General features: G+C 41.3%; 1 protein-coding gene across 1 annotated transcript in view; it reads right to left on the reverse strand.

Moving 5' to 3' along the window:
* Positions 1-3,009: 3,009 nt before the first annotated feature.
* Positions 3,010-16,720, reverse strand: part of MTAP (methylthioadenosine phosphorylase) — a 23,496-nt gene continuing 9,785 nt past the window's right edge. Inside the window, exons 4-7 of the mRNA XM_010140223.1 lie at positions 12,209-12,311; positions 8,461-8,700; positions 7,823-7,945; positions 3,010-3,073 (exon numbers count right to left, since the gene is read on the reverse strand). Coding sequence (XP_010138525.1) covers positions 3,035-3,073; positions 7,823-7,945; positions 8,461-8,700; positions 12,209-12,311 — 505 coding nt within the window. The 3' untranslated portion in view covers positions 3,010-3,034. The remainder of the gene's footprint in view (positions 3,074-7,822; positions 7,946-8,460; positions 8,701-12,208; positions 12,312-16,720) is intronic.

Consider the following 16,720-nt stretch of genomic DNA (forward strand, 5'->3'; position numbering starts at 1 on the left):
TGACATTTGAGCATGTGCCTTTTGTCAGCACCTGCAGCCTCCCAAGCTCATTCTCCTTAGCTCTTCTCCTCTGGTGGGATTTCTACGCTGCTTCTCTCACTCCAGCTTTGCCCTGGAGTAGAGGTGTAAAAAATGCTAGAAATATCTCTGGTCCTGCTAGCCCTACACAAAGAAAACCTTTTACTTCCCTATTCAGGAGTTTTTATCAGGCATGTCATAGAATCATAGAATGGTTTGGGTTGGAAGGGACCTTTAAGAGCCCTAGTCCAACCCCCCTGCAGTGATCAGGGACATCTTCAACTCAATCAGGTTTCCCAGGTCCCCATCCAACCTGCCCTGGAACGTTCCCAGGGATGTGACATCTATACCACCTCTCTGCACAACCTGCGCCACAGTTTCAATTTCCTCATTGTAAAAAAAGATCTTCCTTACCTCTAGTCTGAATCTCCGCTCTGTTAGTTTAAAACCATCACCCCGTGTCCTGTCATAACAGGCCCTGCTAGACAAACTGTCCTCGTCTTTCTGATAGGTCCCTTTTAAGTACTGAAAAGCCACAATAAGGTCTCCCTGGAGCCTTCTCTTCTGCAGGCTGAAGAACCCCAACTCTCTCCAGCCTGTCCTCGTAGTGGAGGTGCTCCTGCCCTCTGATCATTTTTGTGGCATCCTCCTGTGGCTCCTGCCCTCTGATCATTTTTGTGGCCTCCTCTGGTCCCTCTCCAAGAGGTCCATGTCTTTCCTGTGCTGATGCCTCCAGGGCTGGATGCAGCACCGCAGGTGGGGTCTCACCGGAGTGGACTAGAGGGGGAGGGTCACCTCCCTCGACCTGCTGCCACGCCGGTTTGGACACAGCCCAGGATACATTTGGCCTTCTGAGCTCTGAGTGCACATTGCCGGCTCATGTCCAGCCTTTCATGCACCAGGACCCTCAAGTCCTTCTCCACAGGGCTGCTCTCAATTCCTCCGTCCCCCAATTTGTATTGATATGCGGGACTGCCCCGACCCAGGTGCAGGACCTTGCACTTGGCCCTGTTGAACCTCATGAGGTTGACACAGGCCCACTTCTCCAGCTTGTCCAGGTCCCTCTGCATGACATCCTGTCCCTCAATGTCTCAACCTCACCACTAAACTTGGTGACATCTGCAAACTCAGTCCTACTGTCTGTGACTGATGAAGACACTATAGAGTACTGGCCCTTGAGGGATACCGCTCATTTCCTTATTCTTACCTAGCATTGCCACCTAGATTTGCATCTCAGGATGAAGAATTTGTAACAGAAATGTACAACAAAACTCACAGTGATATGGACCTGCTCTGTGTCATATGTCCTGTGACCCACTAACTACTCAGTATATAAAATAAGAAAATTAACACAATTATCTTTATATGTCACTATGGAATGTAAAAAAAAAAACCACCCAACCTGACACAATCTTCTCTTAGAATATCCAAATATGAACTTAATGTCTCCAATCCATTTCACTAAAGCTGTCTCGGGGGCAAAGATGACAACAGTGGAAACCAGGTTTTAATGCCAGCCAACTGATTTAGCTCAGTATTAAAAGTAGTAAAAGGTATGTTAGTCTGTAGCCTTCTTTCTGTCAAGCTTCAAGCACTGGCTCCTGCAGTCTAAGTTCTTTAAAAAACCACCAGGAAATATGGCAAGTTGGTTAAGCTATTTTCCCCAGTACTTGATATGCAGCTGTACTGGTTTTTCTAGGGAGAGTATGTCCAAATCTGAAGGCTTTCAAAGCAGAAGACTGGGTGTCTAACAGAACAAGACTAGCAAGCTAAAAAGCTTATGTACCTCATTTAAAAAAATTTTTCCTTTGGATTAATAATTTTTTGTTGTGTTTACATTACTGTGAGAAATTGTACCTTTTGCGTTTCTGATCTCTCCCTTGCTTGGCTTACACTCTCATCCACTTCTGTCTCAGCAATCCCTGTTGTTTCAGGGACTTCGGATCTTAAGCTCTAAGCAGCACCGTATTTTCTACAAATGGCCTTTCTAAAAGTGATGTGTGCAACATATCACCATGAACCTGTTCCACGAATGGCAAAAGTCACTGCCAGACAAACAAAAATTCACTAATGACTAGAAGTTAATAGATTTCCACACAGTTTGGAGAAGCATAGGTTTCATTTGTTTTATTTACTAGACAAGAATCATCACATTATTTTACTGGTCAAATTAAAAAATTAAATGCACACATTCAAAGCACTTGAACACATTTATCACTGAAAACAGAAACTAAACCCAGTGTTGTTCAGATCAATGAAGCAGCAAAGGGCCAGCACTGTGTTCAGGACACTGGCAGCAAAGCACTTTTCTGTAAGGTTCTGCAAGTTGCACAAGTACATCTTCAGGCACAGATTTGGGTTTGGCATTACCTAAGTTTTTTAATGACAATATTAATTCATCACACAACTGCTGCTGTGAAAGAACCACCACAATTATTAAACCGTATCTCCCAGTACACAAACAAAATAAACTGCTTTTAAAAAAATAACTGAAATAAAACCCATGGAAAATATATAAAAATAGTATAATTGTATTTTCAAACCATCCAGTATTTCTGGTATGTTTCTGAAGTGAACTGTAACCATTTGCCTTGTTGAAGAAAAAGATGGGAGGCAGAAACAACAAAACAAGTTAACATCTATGAATCTGCTTTCTTGTATCTTATTTTATGAAACTGCAATGGAGAGTTATCTAGCCTTCCCTTTCTTCCAACAGCCAAAGGTATCACAGAATAGAGGATGACAACTCGCTACTGTTCTTCTTCAGCTACTGTCTGATTCAGCTCGACAGTAAAGCTATTTCTAGTTTGAAACATACCAAACATTTAACCTTAGCCATCTTACACTTTATCAAGCACAATAAAGATTATAAAAGTTGTCTTATACATTATCATCTGTCAGTGTTTACTCCATTCTTTAAAGTTTGTAACAGTTTCGAAGGCATTATAACCTCTGGAAGTTCAAAGTGATACACTCTTCCTTGTGAGCACTCAAACTTTGAGGTCCACCCAGGCTGTTAGTGCTTTGGCAGGATGACCGAACACTGGACTGTTGTCTGAAATACAAAATCAAAGCAGATGAATGCTTCCTCTGCCAATGCAGAGTGGAATTGCTTTTCAGCACCAAGGCAGACTACATAGCTTCCACTCTGACTGCAAACTGGTGTAACTCTTTCCACGCACATAGGACTTTCAACTTCCTTGAACGCCATAGAAGTTAAAAGAACTACAGGGAGGGCATACCCTTCCACAGTTCAAGGACTTGTCATTACAACTTTTCAAACCTATGTAACAGGCTTACTGGTATTGAGAATAACAGTCATATTGCAGAAACACTAAAATCAGGATTTTAGGCTCACAGGCTACAAATTAAAACTGTGCAGCTTGCTTTTCATTTTTAAGGCTAGCATACTGGCTTACATGCACCAAATTTGCAGAAAGCTCTTAACGAATATAATCAGAATGCTCTGAAAATAAGATTTTAAAAAGTGATTTCTAAGTTTCTTCATCAATTTTTAAGAAGTACAGCTATTGAGAACAGATACCCTTCTCTAAAGGTGCACTGACTAGGACCGAACAAAATACTCATGTTATGCAGGGACAAGCAACTTTGATATCAACCACATTCAAGAAACATGTCAATCTCCACTATTTTGAGATGTTCTCAGCCTGCAAGGACCACAGTGTGTAGACCAATGCAACTACAGCTGAAGTGAAGCCTTGATGAATTTTCCCCCTTTACCTTATATACCTGACACAAGTCATTCTAGTCACGTAAGTACATTCACTGATTTAATCAAGATATTTTTTGAGGAAGAAAATAACTCATATTCACAAGCTCAGAGCTCTACTGTCAGTTTCAGTTTGTGACAGACTAGGAAAAAATGACTGGAAAATGTTAACGTTTATGCCTTCCACTTGTTAGCTACCAAACATATTGAAGTCCAAGTATGTCAATGATGAAGTGGGCTGAAACACATCTACAGATGCCTTACCCAGTATGAAGTATCCCATGGTATTCGCTTACCACAGGCCTCTTACCAAAGCACATTATTCCTTGAATCAGAGGTCTGACAAATGTAATTTCACATAGGTTAGTACAGAAGTTCAAAAAAGACAGGTATCAGCAGGTTTCCTCACATAGTCAAGAAGTCTACCTAAGCACTCACAGAAGCTTTGATGCCTTACCATAAGCTGATCTTCTAATACCCACGCTGTATGAAAAATCAGTTCTAATATGACATTGCCAGTACAGATTCCCTCCTGATCCTCATGCTGTTGAAACTTAATAAAGGCATAGAGCACATTTCTCAGGTGTTCTGAGTTAAATTCTTTTCAACAAGCCTATTTTCCCTCTCTTATCCATGCTTTTCCTAACAATGATAATAAAGAATGTACTATATTGATTCCCTTTTGAAACTGCTGTCACTAAATAGTTTATATCATTCAGCAATAATCCCATGTTTTACTTGATCAGCTTTTGATATCAATGCGGTGGCTGAAGTTCTTTCTGCCTTTGCCATCCCTTCCAAGTGTCGCCCAGTTTTGGTTTTCCCGAAACCATCCCTATATGGCTGCTGTTGCTTCTGCATTCCTTCTTTGTAGCTTATCCCTGCTTCCAACCTTGAATGCTGAATTTTTGCATCAGAGCTTTGTTTCCTGTTTAGTCAAGTCAGGCTCCTGACTGACCTTTCTGTGGATCACTCTTGTGCTTGGGGAATGCTGCCTATAAAGATCTGCCAGCTTATTGTGGAGCTCCTTGCCTCTTCAGAGCTGCCTCCCATGAGGTGATACCTACTGCTTCACTAGTTAAACCCAGGCACGCTCGCTCACCTGAACTCCAGTAGCTGTACTCTGCTACTTGTCTTTCCTCCTACCCCCAGGATGTTGAATGTCACTATTTCACAAGCGTTACAGCAACTACTAGCAGAGTCTACCACTTCACTAAACAACTCTCATCAGCAAATAGCAGATCCAGCTGTATGCCACCCATGGCTGACTCGTTCCATGTGGAAACTTGTTGTGATACAGGGCACTTGACCTCTTCCGTCAAGGGTCCATTTATGCACTTTACTCTGATACAGAGGATGTAAAATGGCGCTTTATTATGTACTGAACAGAGCTATGTAGCGTTAGACTAAGCCTCGCCCATCGTGGGTGGATACTGCATTCCTGTAACGTAAGCACGTAAGCACGTAATCTTCCGACCGCCCACACTGCCACCCAGTGTTCTGCAACAGTGTACCGCAACAGTTCCATCCAGAAATTTCCCTGACACCAGCCAGAAATCACTTGGGCCACTGTGATCAATAGCATCACCTGCGTGTCCTGATCCATGATGTAAATACCACGTGGTCATAACCTGTTTTGAAAACGTAAGGGCTTTGTACCCATTTGTCAAAATGATAGGCTGTAGAAAAGTTTGCTCCAAACTTTTTTCAAGCTCAGGTAACCTGAGTCTGGAGAATGATCTCTTTTTACAGCAACAGAGTCAGGAAATACCAGTCTAAAAACATTTCAAGCAGTTAAAAATTAGTAACTTTCATGCTACATGTAAAAGCACTGGCATATCACAGGTGAAAAGGCACATGAAAAGTAACAGATGGCAGCCTATCCTTTGGCAGAAAATGATCCCTTAAACATTTTTGCTTCAACACTGCTGTGAGGTTCAGAGATGAAACCACCACACGTGTGTGTGTGAGACATATACCTCCATGAGAGGAGAGAGATAAAGGCAGCTGGGCAAAGAGACTGACAGCGTGTTTTCTCCTGCCCGGCGTAGCTCCTCTAGTCATAGCAGATTACAGAGTTCAGAAAGGAAAATCTGTGTCCATGTAGAGCTTTATGGTTTCATATGCTTCCCCTAACACTAGAAACAGGCACTGGCAAATGTCCATTGAGATGCCTGGCTGCAGTCTGGACATAGCCTGGCATGGATTTACATCTTTGCTGACAGCAGAGTACCCGCTGCATTCTCGCTCAGCTCCCTTGTCTGTGTTCTTTATCACGTTATCACAGGGCATGCAAGAGGTGCTGCCTTAGAGCTCTAGGAAAAACTGCCTCCAAAAAAGATCAGTTCAAAATACCCATCATGTGACCTTTGAAATTCCCAGAGTAAAATATGCAGAAGAACACATCTACAAAGAGAATAGTTTTTGAAAACTTTGTAGTTCGATTGCACACTCACAGAAAGGCACATACACGCTTCCTCTTTGCTGTATTGCAAAACTGCCTCTCCTTATTCATTAACGCAGAAGCCTAGGACCAATCCTTCCAATACCTTACCACCACTTAATGCCTCAGAAAGATTTTTAGCCTTTACTGCCCTTTCTAAGTAAAATCAGAGGAAGTCTCCAAAGCCTCAGACTCTCCTGTCACTTTTCCAGAGTACTTGGTTGTGCTGAATCAGAAACAATCGTGACTCTTACTCTCCTGACATTAAACATCGATTCACACTGCAATACCTAGTTCTTGTTCCCAGTCCTTCTAATATCTTCAGATCAACTTTCTTTCTCTGTGTATTATCACTCAAATCAACCCACTATCAGTGAAGAGCATTAACACCTAAGAATTGCCAAGCCCCAGTGAAACTGTCTCAGTATTCATCGATACCAGGCAGTAGCAGATGCTTAAGAGAATGAGTGTGAGAAGCTACATTAGAATGAAGTGACCCTTCCTTTAGTGCATCATTATTTTCTTCTTTCAGCAAATAGTAGTGCCGGGACTTAGATGAAGTGAGCAGTTAAACTGGTGTTTTAAACAAAAAGCTGAAATAAGAGTTAGTGTTCATTAAAGGAGAACCTTGTAAACTCAGTGCCACCTCTTTCCAGTCACCTGTGCTTTCACTTCTGATGAATCAGGGCAAAGGTGCAAGGGAAAGCAACAGGACACTGCTTACCGAAATACACCTACAAGACCTGGAGGCAGGTCCCTCAGCACTTAAGCAGTGTTATATACTTGGCTAATAAACTTGCATGCCAGCATGATGAAAGTAGGGATATCTACCACATTTTTTATATTATTTGTTCAAACTCCAAGGTTTTTTGTATAGCTAAGCATCTGTATTAAACAAAAAGTGTGGCCCAGTCCTCTGGAAATGTTTGCTGTGGAGGGAAGTGGCTATTTCTCACAAAAGCTTGTCAAGAAGTTAGACAGACATTCAAACTATTTTAACATTGTTCTTTCTCTCTACGCTATAGCCACGAATGAATCTTGAGCATGGCTATGAAACAAAGGTGATGTAAAACATCACTTGTCTAAGAAAAATTCTGCCTAAGAATTCTTCACCAATATATTTTGAAATGCTTTTCATCTTTTTTTTTAATGCACTGTGGATCTGAAACGTGTGGGAAAACACAGTTCTAATAATTTCAAACTGGTTATCACCCATATCTCTCCTTCTACATATTAAAGAGAACACAATGTGTTTTGTTTCAAGTCTTCTCCACTTGGCTCTCCATTGTTCTAAGATTTAAGCTGAAGCTCAGTAGAGGTACAGGTTTTTAATTTGGATACTCACATAGATTTGTATTTTACCTGTGCTATGAAGGATAACACTTCATCAACGATACACAGATGTTCTTTATTTTTTACCTTTGGTAACACTTCTTGTAGAACTGAAGCTAGATCTTTGCAAAAAATCTTGTGAGAGTCTTAATGAATTTGTTTGTCCATCTTGAATTGATTTGGTTTGTTGAAGCATCTACTTAAAGAAGTTATGAATTAAGCAGGAACACACACTTTTATTATGTGTATTATGTGCATACACTGTCCCAAGGACTCATCAGCCTCATGTGTGTACTTACTTTCAAGGTGTGCATAGTGTCGGTCCATTCCATGGAACCTATCAGAGGTATAGCAGTAAGGAGTATGCTAGTGGCCTTATTTGCATTCCCTTTCAGGGTCTTTAGAACTTTATCCACGGAAACCTAGAAATACAATAAAACTGAGTGATGTCTCTCAATTTTGATGGCATACATTTAAAATACCCAAATAAACTCATTTAACTCATACATCTCTAAGCAAAAAGGTAAAGCCTTAAAATGCCACAGTCTTTTTAGCCAGTAAGAACTTCTTTCCTCTGGGGGTGTGTCTGATTGTGTTTTACACAAATAGGAGAACTAAAGCAGATACATCATTTTGCACAGACCTGCAAAAAACAACAGGCCAGTTATGGGAAGATAAGCTCATACACAGGGCTCATGAGCTTCACACACACACACACACAATCCCTGATTCTCACAGCGAAGAAAGTTTATGGAAGTGAATGAGGTAACAACAATTGATTCTGTTCTTACTTTCACAATCGTTCCTCCAGAATAACTCAGTGATACTGACGTTGTGTAAGAAGAGATTTAGGTCACTATGTGATCTCTCTTCAAAACCTACAGGTTCTCATCCAGACCTCTCAGGACCAGACCCAGAGGAAAAATGTTCCACTCACTGCTTCTTCATGTTCCTTCCAGCAATCATAATCTGTTGCCATGGCAATACTAGCATAACTCATTCCAGCTTCTTTTGCAAGGATCACTTCAGGCACTGTGGTCATGTTGATAACATCAGCTCCCCAGCTGCGAAACATCAAGCTTTCTGCTCGAGAACTAAAACGTGGGCCTTCGATTGTGATCATTGTCCCCTTGGAATGACACTGGAGGCCAAGCTTCTTGGCAGTCTCAATGAGAACCTGGAAAACATGCCAGTATCAGGAAAAATAACTAATTTCCCTGGTGCACTGTTTTTGCACTCCATAAAAACTTACACAGAAAAGAAATTAGCTCTGTGAATATCAGTCAAGCTTCATATGGCTATGGCTGTCCAAAACCAAGGATTGATTTCCTCACCCAGCAAGAGAAACTAATAATTCTGCTAACAAGAATGATCTTGAACTCATCTGATTTTGGTAGTATCAGTTGGATTATGGTTTTCAACGCAAACCAAGAACATCGGTAATCAGAAAATTTTTGCATGATACTTAGGCTATGCTTACATTGAGAAGAGAATGGTGAAAACCCTCCACTGCAAGGAGGAGTTGAGACCAAGGTGAGAACAGTAATACAAAATTTACTTTCTGAAAGTAAAACTTTACAAGCACATACTTCAAAGAGTACCCTGGGAATCCGTAGAGAAATTATTACCACATTTTCCCATGCAGTGACTGAGCTGTATACTTTACAGATACCATGTGCTTCACACCATGAGTTTCAACTAGGACCTTGTATATGGAAGAATCATCACGACTTTCCCTCTTGGTAAACGGCCTGGGTAATGCCAGATGGTACAGTGGGAATGAGTGTTCCAGCATGTGTAAATGGGACTAGGACACCTGTAACTGTCCTGAGTAGGAAGAGGAAAGTAGCTATGATGACAGCTGTTTAAAATGACCATCAACAGAAAAGCTTGAAAAGAATAATAAAAGTAGCATGACAAATTGTGTCACGGCAGGTGAATCCTCCACTGCACAGCAGCAGCGAAAACTGAGCCTGACACTGCTAGAAGCTGATACATGAGCATCATGACCTTCACACACCAGGTGGAGCAGCCTCCCTGCAAAACACTGAGAAGCCTGCGCTGCATCTGCTTGGTTGATTTGTCATACAGGGGTGCAAGGAGCAGCGATACTTAGTGCGCCATAGGACCTTGTGGGTGCCTCCTTGCTGGCATGAGGATCGGTGGATTGTGTGGAGCAGCACAAGTACACATAAAGCTGGAGTACTCATCTCCCCTGCAGGTGTGTGCAAACCTGCACTCCCAGAAGAGAGTGGGTGAGCACGTGCTGGGGAAGGGTATTTGTGCATGCAGCTATGTGAATATGCGTGTTGGGGTAAGGCAGAGCTTCCAGGGATTAGCCACAGAAGCACATTTAAAAATGTGTAGCTATTTATTGCATGCTGTAAGTGAATCTAATATTAATCACGCCTAATACTGTGGGTTTTTTTTCTGATATAAATTCTGAATATATGATTCACTGATTGCCAGTTACTAACACTTTGTTAATAAATCAATAGAGAACTTCATTTGTGATATGACTAAAACCACAGCTGAGCAGTATTTCCCTGAAATCACAAAGAAATCCTACTTTACTCCTGGTAAGATGTTGCAGTGAGCCTCAGTTTCTGAAAGCAGTAATAATTGAGGTATGCCACATTATTCAAGAATTTGCAGCTGGAGAAAAGAAAACTCCTTTCAGATTCTCATTTAATTTGCAAAAGCCAAATAAATGTGCATAACTGTGCATAAGCCAAATAAACCAGGTATTTTCATGTATTTGCACAAGTCCAATTTAAAAGAAAGTTTTCAGATGTTTTCAAGCAAAATTCCTTAAATAGTATGTTACACTAACAGTTTTGGCTTTATTATTATTATTGTATTTATCTAAGAAATTCCCCCAGATTAGGGGGAAAAAAAACCAAAAAGCCTGGGCTGAAATGGTCCCAACAATTTTCAGGGATAGTTCCAGAAAAAAAGTTCAAGTCATTCTTATCTGGTATTTTCAAACGAAGTAAAACTAGCCTTTTCAGCCTAAGAGCTCAAAACCTCATGTTCTTTTAAACATCTGTTAGGCTTAGAACTCATAGGCTAATGAGATAATGATCACATGTGAGACTGGGAAGTACCTAAATGTTTCTTCTGTTTGAAAAGGAGAATTTCTCTGTTGTATTTTCAAAAAAATGTAATACGCAAAGAACATTGTCTCTAGCTACTTAATGATCGAATGAAAACTGGCCCTCAGTGTATGACTCCTGCAACCTCAGGAAATGGCTGATGCGTATCTACTTAACTTTTGTAAAAAATGAGAAAGAGACACAGTGTGAAGTACTGCTGATCGCTTCAGTAATAACACTGACTTCAATCCATTTTAGAATGTGTACAGTTAGCTCTCAAACAAATTGATCTGTTGTGGCATGACATCATGCTTAAAGTCAGTAAGCAATTATATGCCAACTAATCTTTGCTAAGAGCATGTGGCTAGAATCTTGTTGCATGAAAAAGTAATACTAAGTATTTTTTATAATTTGCTGCTCAATGGAAGAAGGGCAAAAACATGCACATGTATAATGTGTAAGTGGTTTGTTTCCTCATAAGATGTAAAATGTGTTTATTGCAAAACACCTTGATTCTCAGTGCACTGAAATGTTGCTCTACCAACAATACTGTAGACCTGCTGGTGGGTATCTTGAAACTACACTATGTCTGGCCAATTAACAAAACCAGCCTATAATGAAGTGAATTGGCGACAAGAGCAGAACAGCTCAGTAGCACAAATATTTTTACATGCTCTGGGTACAGATTGGGTCATCTGCTTCACAACTCAGCTTTGTCCTGCTCAGTGTAGTAACTGCCTGCACAGAGGGCAAGTCTCTTAGATAGAGATGACTGATTCTGTAAACACTCCTCTGCCCCTGGAGGATGTTCCTCCTTGCAGCTCCTGAGCAGAGCACTCCACAACAGCACAAAATACAGAGTTCAATCTCCATCCTCCCCTTTCCACAGGTCTAAGAATACACTAAGATGGCATATTTAATCACAGATACACTACTCCCAGAAGCTTATAAAGTTGTTGAAAAACAAAGCAGTGTTTCCTACTGCTTAGTCTATGTGGTTTTGAAGCATGAAAGTCTTGAAGTGACAAAACTAAGAGCAACTCTTAAGAATAAAAAGCTACTGTAATTTGGCTTGTTTCTATGTTTAACTTCCTTTAAACTAAGCCTTGACTGTCCACCGCAACCCACTGCTACAATGTACAAAAGCACAAATGCAATATTGTAATTTCTGTGAATGCTAAAGTACTAGTCATTTAAATCTTTATATTAAGTATATAGAGCGCCTCTACCAGAGGTGCAGTTTCATTCAGAAAAATGAACTAATTCCTAATTCTATCTTCCTGCTTTGTCCACTTTGTCACTTTCTCGGCTTGTTACCTGATAAATAAAGATCTTTTGTCTTGTTATTCAGACCCCAGGGAAATTCAGGTACCTTCTGCATTCCCTTCTTAGGAAGACAGCTCCTACAGACAAAGGATCTTACGCTTCCCATGCCTTCCACATGTTACATTTTTCCTTAATACCATGACATATCTGAGAAACAGCAATAAAGATTGCCTCTGTATTTTAAGAACGCATAATTAGACTACTGTATCATGAATAAGAGCTATAAAAATAACATTTCTGAATACACTAACAAAATTCACTAACCTCTCTGGTTTTGGTGCAGAATGGCTCTGCCATTGGAATATGACATACTCCTGAAAGAGTGGAATGCTGTCCATCGTATAAAGTACAATGTCTTTTAGTTGTCCTAGAAGAGCAGCAAATACGGTCAGAGAGAAAACATAAGAAAAAGCAAGAAATATACACAAATCCAAAAGCATAGCATTCCTGGGAGGTAACAAAATTATCAGTATGATATTAACACTCGTAATCGTGTTTTGCATCTGTACAAACCTTTCAGAACTGAGCTCAAGAGTATGAGTGTATTACTCCAGTAGTGCACTGTCGATTAATTAGACAAAATCTATTGTTAACAAGACACTGAAACGCTGATTTGTTCCTAAACGACTCAAACAGCCATGCTATGCTGAGATTCCAGCCCAAAGAAATCAGTAACATTTAACAGTCTCTGAAAAAGAGAGCCTGGTAAGCTTTCTGGAAGGGAAGGAATCAAGTCTGAATTACCACAAAGACAATATGGAACTTCTTCATATCACTGCATTCATGCACTGAAAGGATGGGAATTTAGAGGAACAGCTTCCTGAACAAAAGAGGTGTGAATTCAAGCAGAAAAAACGTGGAGCAGGATGTCTTCATATTCTTGGAAAGATGGCATGCATGCACTGGCAGCTTGCAAGCAGAAGAATCCTTCTTCTCGCTTCTTTCAGTTGAGAGACTGTTTCCTTGCATGGAAACGGTCAAATGTGCTGCAGGAATTACCATCCAACATGCCATCTTGACAACTACTGGAACTGTTACCCACTATCACTTTACCTTCAAATGCACTGTTTCAAGCTAATTCTGCCAACTGGATGGCAAAACTCTCTGGAATAAAATTGAGACATTCCTTTCTTCCCCGCAGTGTGTCACATATTGTACTTCATAAAGATAAGGCAACAGTCAAATTCAATCCACAGTTAAAATACAAAAGTTCTGCTAGTAATACTACTCACAGAAGTTCCCCACACAAGTTAACAGCAAGCACTGAAAAGAAGGTTTTAAATACAAGTTATGTGTTAAGAGTAGATTTGGGGGAAAAAAAACAACTAAGAGCCAATAGGATGAGATTATAAATTTGGAGGTGAGAAGACTAGATTTAAAACATGCAAAGTGGGATACAGCTGTTAAAATCAGTTGAAACACAGGAATGGTATTGCAATGGTAAAAATTATGTACCTTGCAGACAGTTGAGTGGGACAGATCAGAATGGTCAACTCCTGACCCGAGTAGCAGGGTTACAGAAGGAGGAGAGGCTAAAAGGCATTCCACTGTGCCAGCCATTACTTCATAGACAGCCAGAATCAGAGATTGGTTCAAACCTGCCTTTATTCTCACCTGAAGCCTAGCAACTCAGAGATGCATCAACTGGCCCCATATCGAACAGCCATGGCCATTGCAGAGCTGCAGCCTTCCATACAGAAGAAGAGTTGTTGCACTCTGAGTGCAGGCACCTGTGGCCCACTGCTCAGAGCAGTCATAGGTATTACTGCTGTTAACTCTTCCCATGCAGTTTGTATGTATGGCGGTAAATGCAGTGAGATTTCTTTATCAGACCGGGCAGTGATCTGGTTCTTTCCAAAGAACATAGGGTGTCTGAAAGTCAGAGATTAATATTCATACATATGTGATCTTTCCTTAGGGCTTTCCTGAGTAAAAGGGCCTGACTAACATCTGAAATACTGTAATGGAGGAAATGGATTATGACTTTTCCCATTTCTTTCAATTCTAAAGTATTCATTAGCAGACACTGAAAAAAATTATGTAAAATCAGATACATTCTATTTGCAGTTCTTCAATATCCCATAAAGCAAAAATTAATATTAGTGTTTCAACTGATTTTCTCCAAATTTCCTCTCCAAATGAGGAAAGCATCTGAATCAGAGAGAATGAAGGTTATAGAATCACAGATGCTTTCCTTGCCTTACTCTCACAGAGACCAAGAGCCAGAGAGCAAACGACAGTATCTGTCTACGGCTCCTCTCATCACCAGTGTTACAAGACCTTTTCCATGTACCCTGAATGACTCCTTATGAGCCAGCAGGAAACAAGGAATAAGGCACCCAACAGCTACTCTTCAAAGACAATCTGCTCCTTAGATCTCATAGTTTTAAATCTGGAGAAGTCCACATTCCCTCCATCAGAAGGAGAGCCTGCTTAACAACAGAGCACCACTGAATGTTATACAACTGCCTGAGTGTTCACATTAAATCAGCAAGAAGTGCCTTCCTAGAAACTTCCAAGTGCTTTCCTAGAAACTTCCCACACTACTTGTAGTAGCACAGTGCACAATCCAGATGGATCAGGCATAGCATAAAGGAAAAGAACAGGGATGCTCTCAGTGAGGGATATCAGAAGCAGCACCTGAAAGCACTGTACTGGTAGCTACAAGCAAGCAGCTAAAAGCCAGGGCTACATAGTCCTGCAGGCCCTCTGACCTCTGTACGGCTCTGTGGAGAACCCCCACCAGGCTCTCATGCTGCCTTCTGCGAAACAGTGAATGGCAGTATGGGAGAAAAAAGAAATTCTTTCCCCGGGAAAAGGCCATATATGTTTTTACGCATAACCGCTTGAGTAGCAAGCTCTAGGAGACAGTGGTACTCATAGCATAAGCAAACCCTTGCACTTGTGTGTGGTTTCACCATGCCTGCCTTGTCCTTACTGTTTTTTCAAATTCAAAGCTGCATGTACTGCAATTTTGAAGGTGTCCCCAAAGTCTGTATTCTCCATCCTGCAGCAATAGCCATACTTAAGCAGACAGTAGGATGGCTTTTGCTCCTTCATTTTCATTTTGTCACTGTAACACAAGATTTCCTGGCCATGTTGGCTATGAAGGAAGCAAAATCCAACTCAAATGAGTGAACAAACTAATCACTTCCATCTGTGACAAACGGTGCTTTACCACTTGCCTCACCACATTCCCCTTTCTTTTAGCAGTGTTGAATTATCACACACTGTTAGTAGTTAAAGAACAAAATGAAAATCCACACTAGCATTTGCTGTATAAAAAGCAGTCTCAGCATGCTCTGCCTCGTCAGGGACACTGACAGAAAATTATCCAGCGAGAAGTTCCATGAAGTGTATCAATACAGTAATAATTGTAGTGGTGTATGTGACACAAAGAATTCAAACAAAGTTGGCAGCTGTTACAGGATTTATTTTATGAAACTATTTTCTGCATTTTCCTGACTGAGCTTAGTCATCCGAGCAAGCAGTTACCTTCTTACTCTTCTTTTCCTAGCAAAGAGCAGCACCAAACAAAACAGAGAGCATTAAAAAGCCCCTAACGAGTCTGATCTAGTCAGTTGACTAACAGCACTGAAATAAAGCACCAGGAGACACAGGCACAAATAAAATTCTTCCAGATTCTTTTTGGGCACTTGTTTCAAAGAAAAGAACAACTGTTGTAGCTCATTATAGTACCTATGGTTGCTTTTGGATTTGTTAGGGAGAACACCATGTAAATACTTTGGTTCTTATTTAACAAAATGTATCTTTTATTGTTTAAATACACAAACAGGTGAGTATGAAGAAAGCAGAGATTTTGTATACAAAATCAAACACTTAAGAGTGCTAATGATCTGCAGAATTAAGGTCTCAAAAGTTTGGAAATGCTATATAGGTCTAATTACACAAATTCAGTGTTTCCCCTGAAAGTCAAATCTATGCCCTAAGCTAGGCAGAAGTCCTACACAACTTCACATATTGAGAACCTGTCGTTAATGTGTGCCCAAGGGGAGCAAATTACACTTGCTGCCTACAGCTTTCTGTTCAGTTCTAGGTCTTTGTCCTGGGTTCAACACGGAGGAACTGGATGCTCTCATGTTGTCTGGCTTTCTTTTTCCCCAGAGAGCTGTGGTTCTCCCAAGCTTCTGGGAAGGAGAACAGGCCTCTTTGAATGAAGTCATAAAAGGGGGTGCGCCGAGAAGACTCGACGCCATTTTTGTCATCTTGCTTTCCCCTCTCTGCTCTATCTGCCCTCCTCTCTATCTCGTCCGCGCTGCTTCAGATATGCTGTGCAGGACTCTGGAAGCTTACGCCCCCGGGCTGGAACCCTTTATCGAGGAGAGAAAGACACGTCCAAGACCTGCTAGTTCCCTGAAGCAGTAAAAGACTCCTTCTGCAAAATGGGTAGGACCTTCTCCGTTTTCTGCCGATTCCCGGCGGGGGTGGTCTAATGAACTGTCTTGCCCTGATGGATGGAGCCAGTGGTACCCCTTGTCCCTGCGGCATATGCAGGAGGCCCCTACGTGCAGTGGAATTTGAAGACATTCCCTTAAGATGCGACCCGGCTGGCCCGCGGCGCAGATGTGTGTGTGGGGGAGTCTGGAAGAAGCATCCCTGCAGCCACCCCAGAGGAGAAGAGGACTATGTTTTAATTGCATGAAAGGTTTGCTTTGGGAAGACCCGGTTATCGAGCTTTTCGCCAGGCAACAGACAGATTTACGGGCGGACTTTTTCCTTCCGCCATCCCCCCCCCCCGGCGGGGTGGCCCTTTGG

The sequence above is a fragment of the Buceros rhinoceros genome, unplaced genomic scaffold (assembly GCF_000710305.1).
Source record: "Buceros rhinoceros silvestris isolate BGI_N320 unplaced genomic scaffold, ASM71030v1 scaffold15617, whole genome shotgun sequence".
In the NCBI taxonomy this organism is placed as follows: domain Eukaryota; kingdom Metazoa; phylum Chordata; class Aves; order Bucerotiformes; family Bucerotidae; genus Buceros; species Buceros rhinoceros.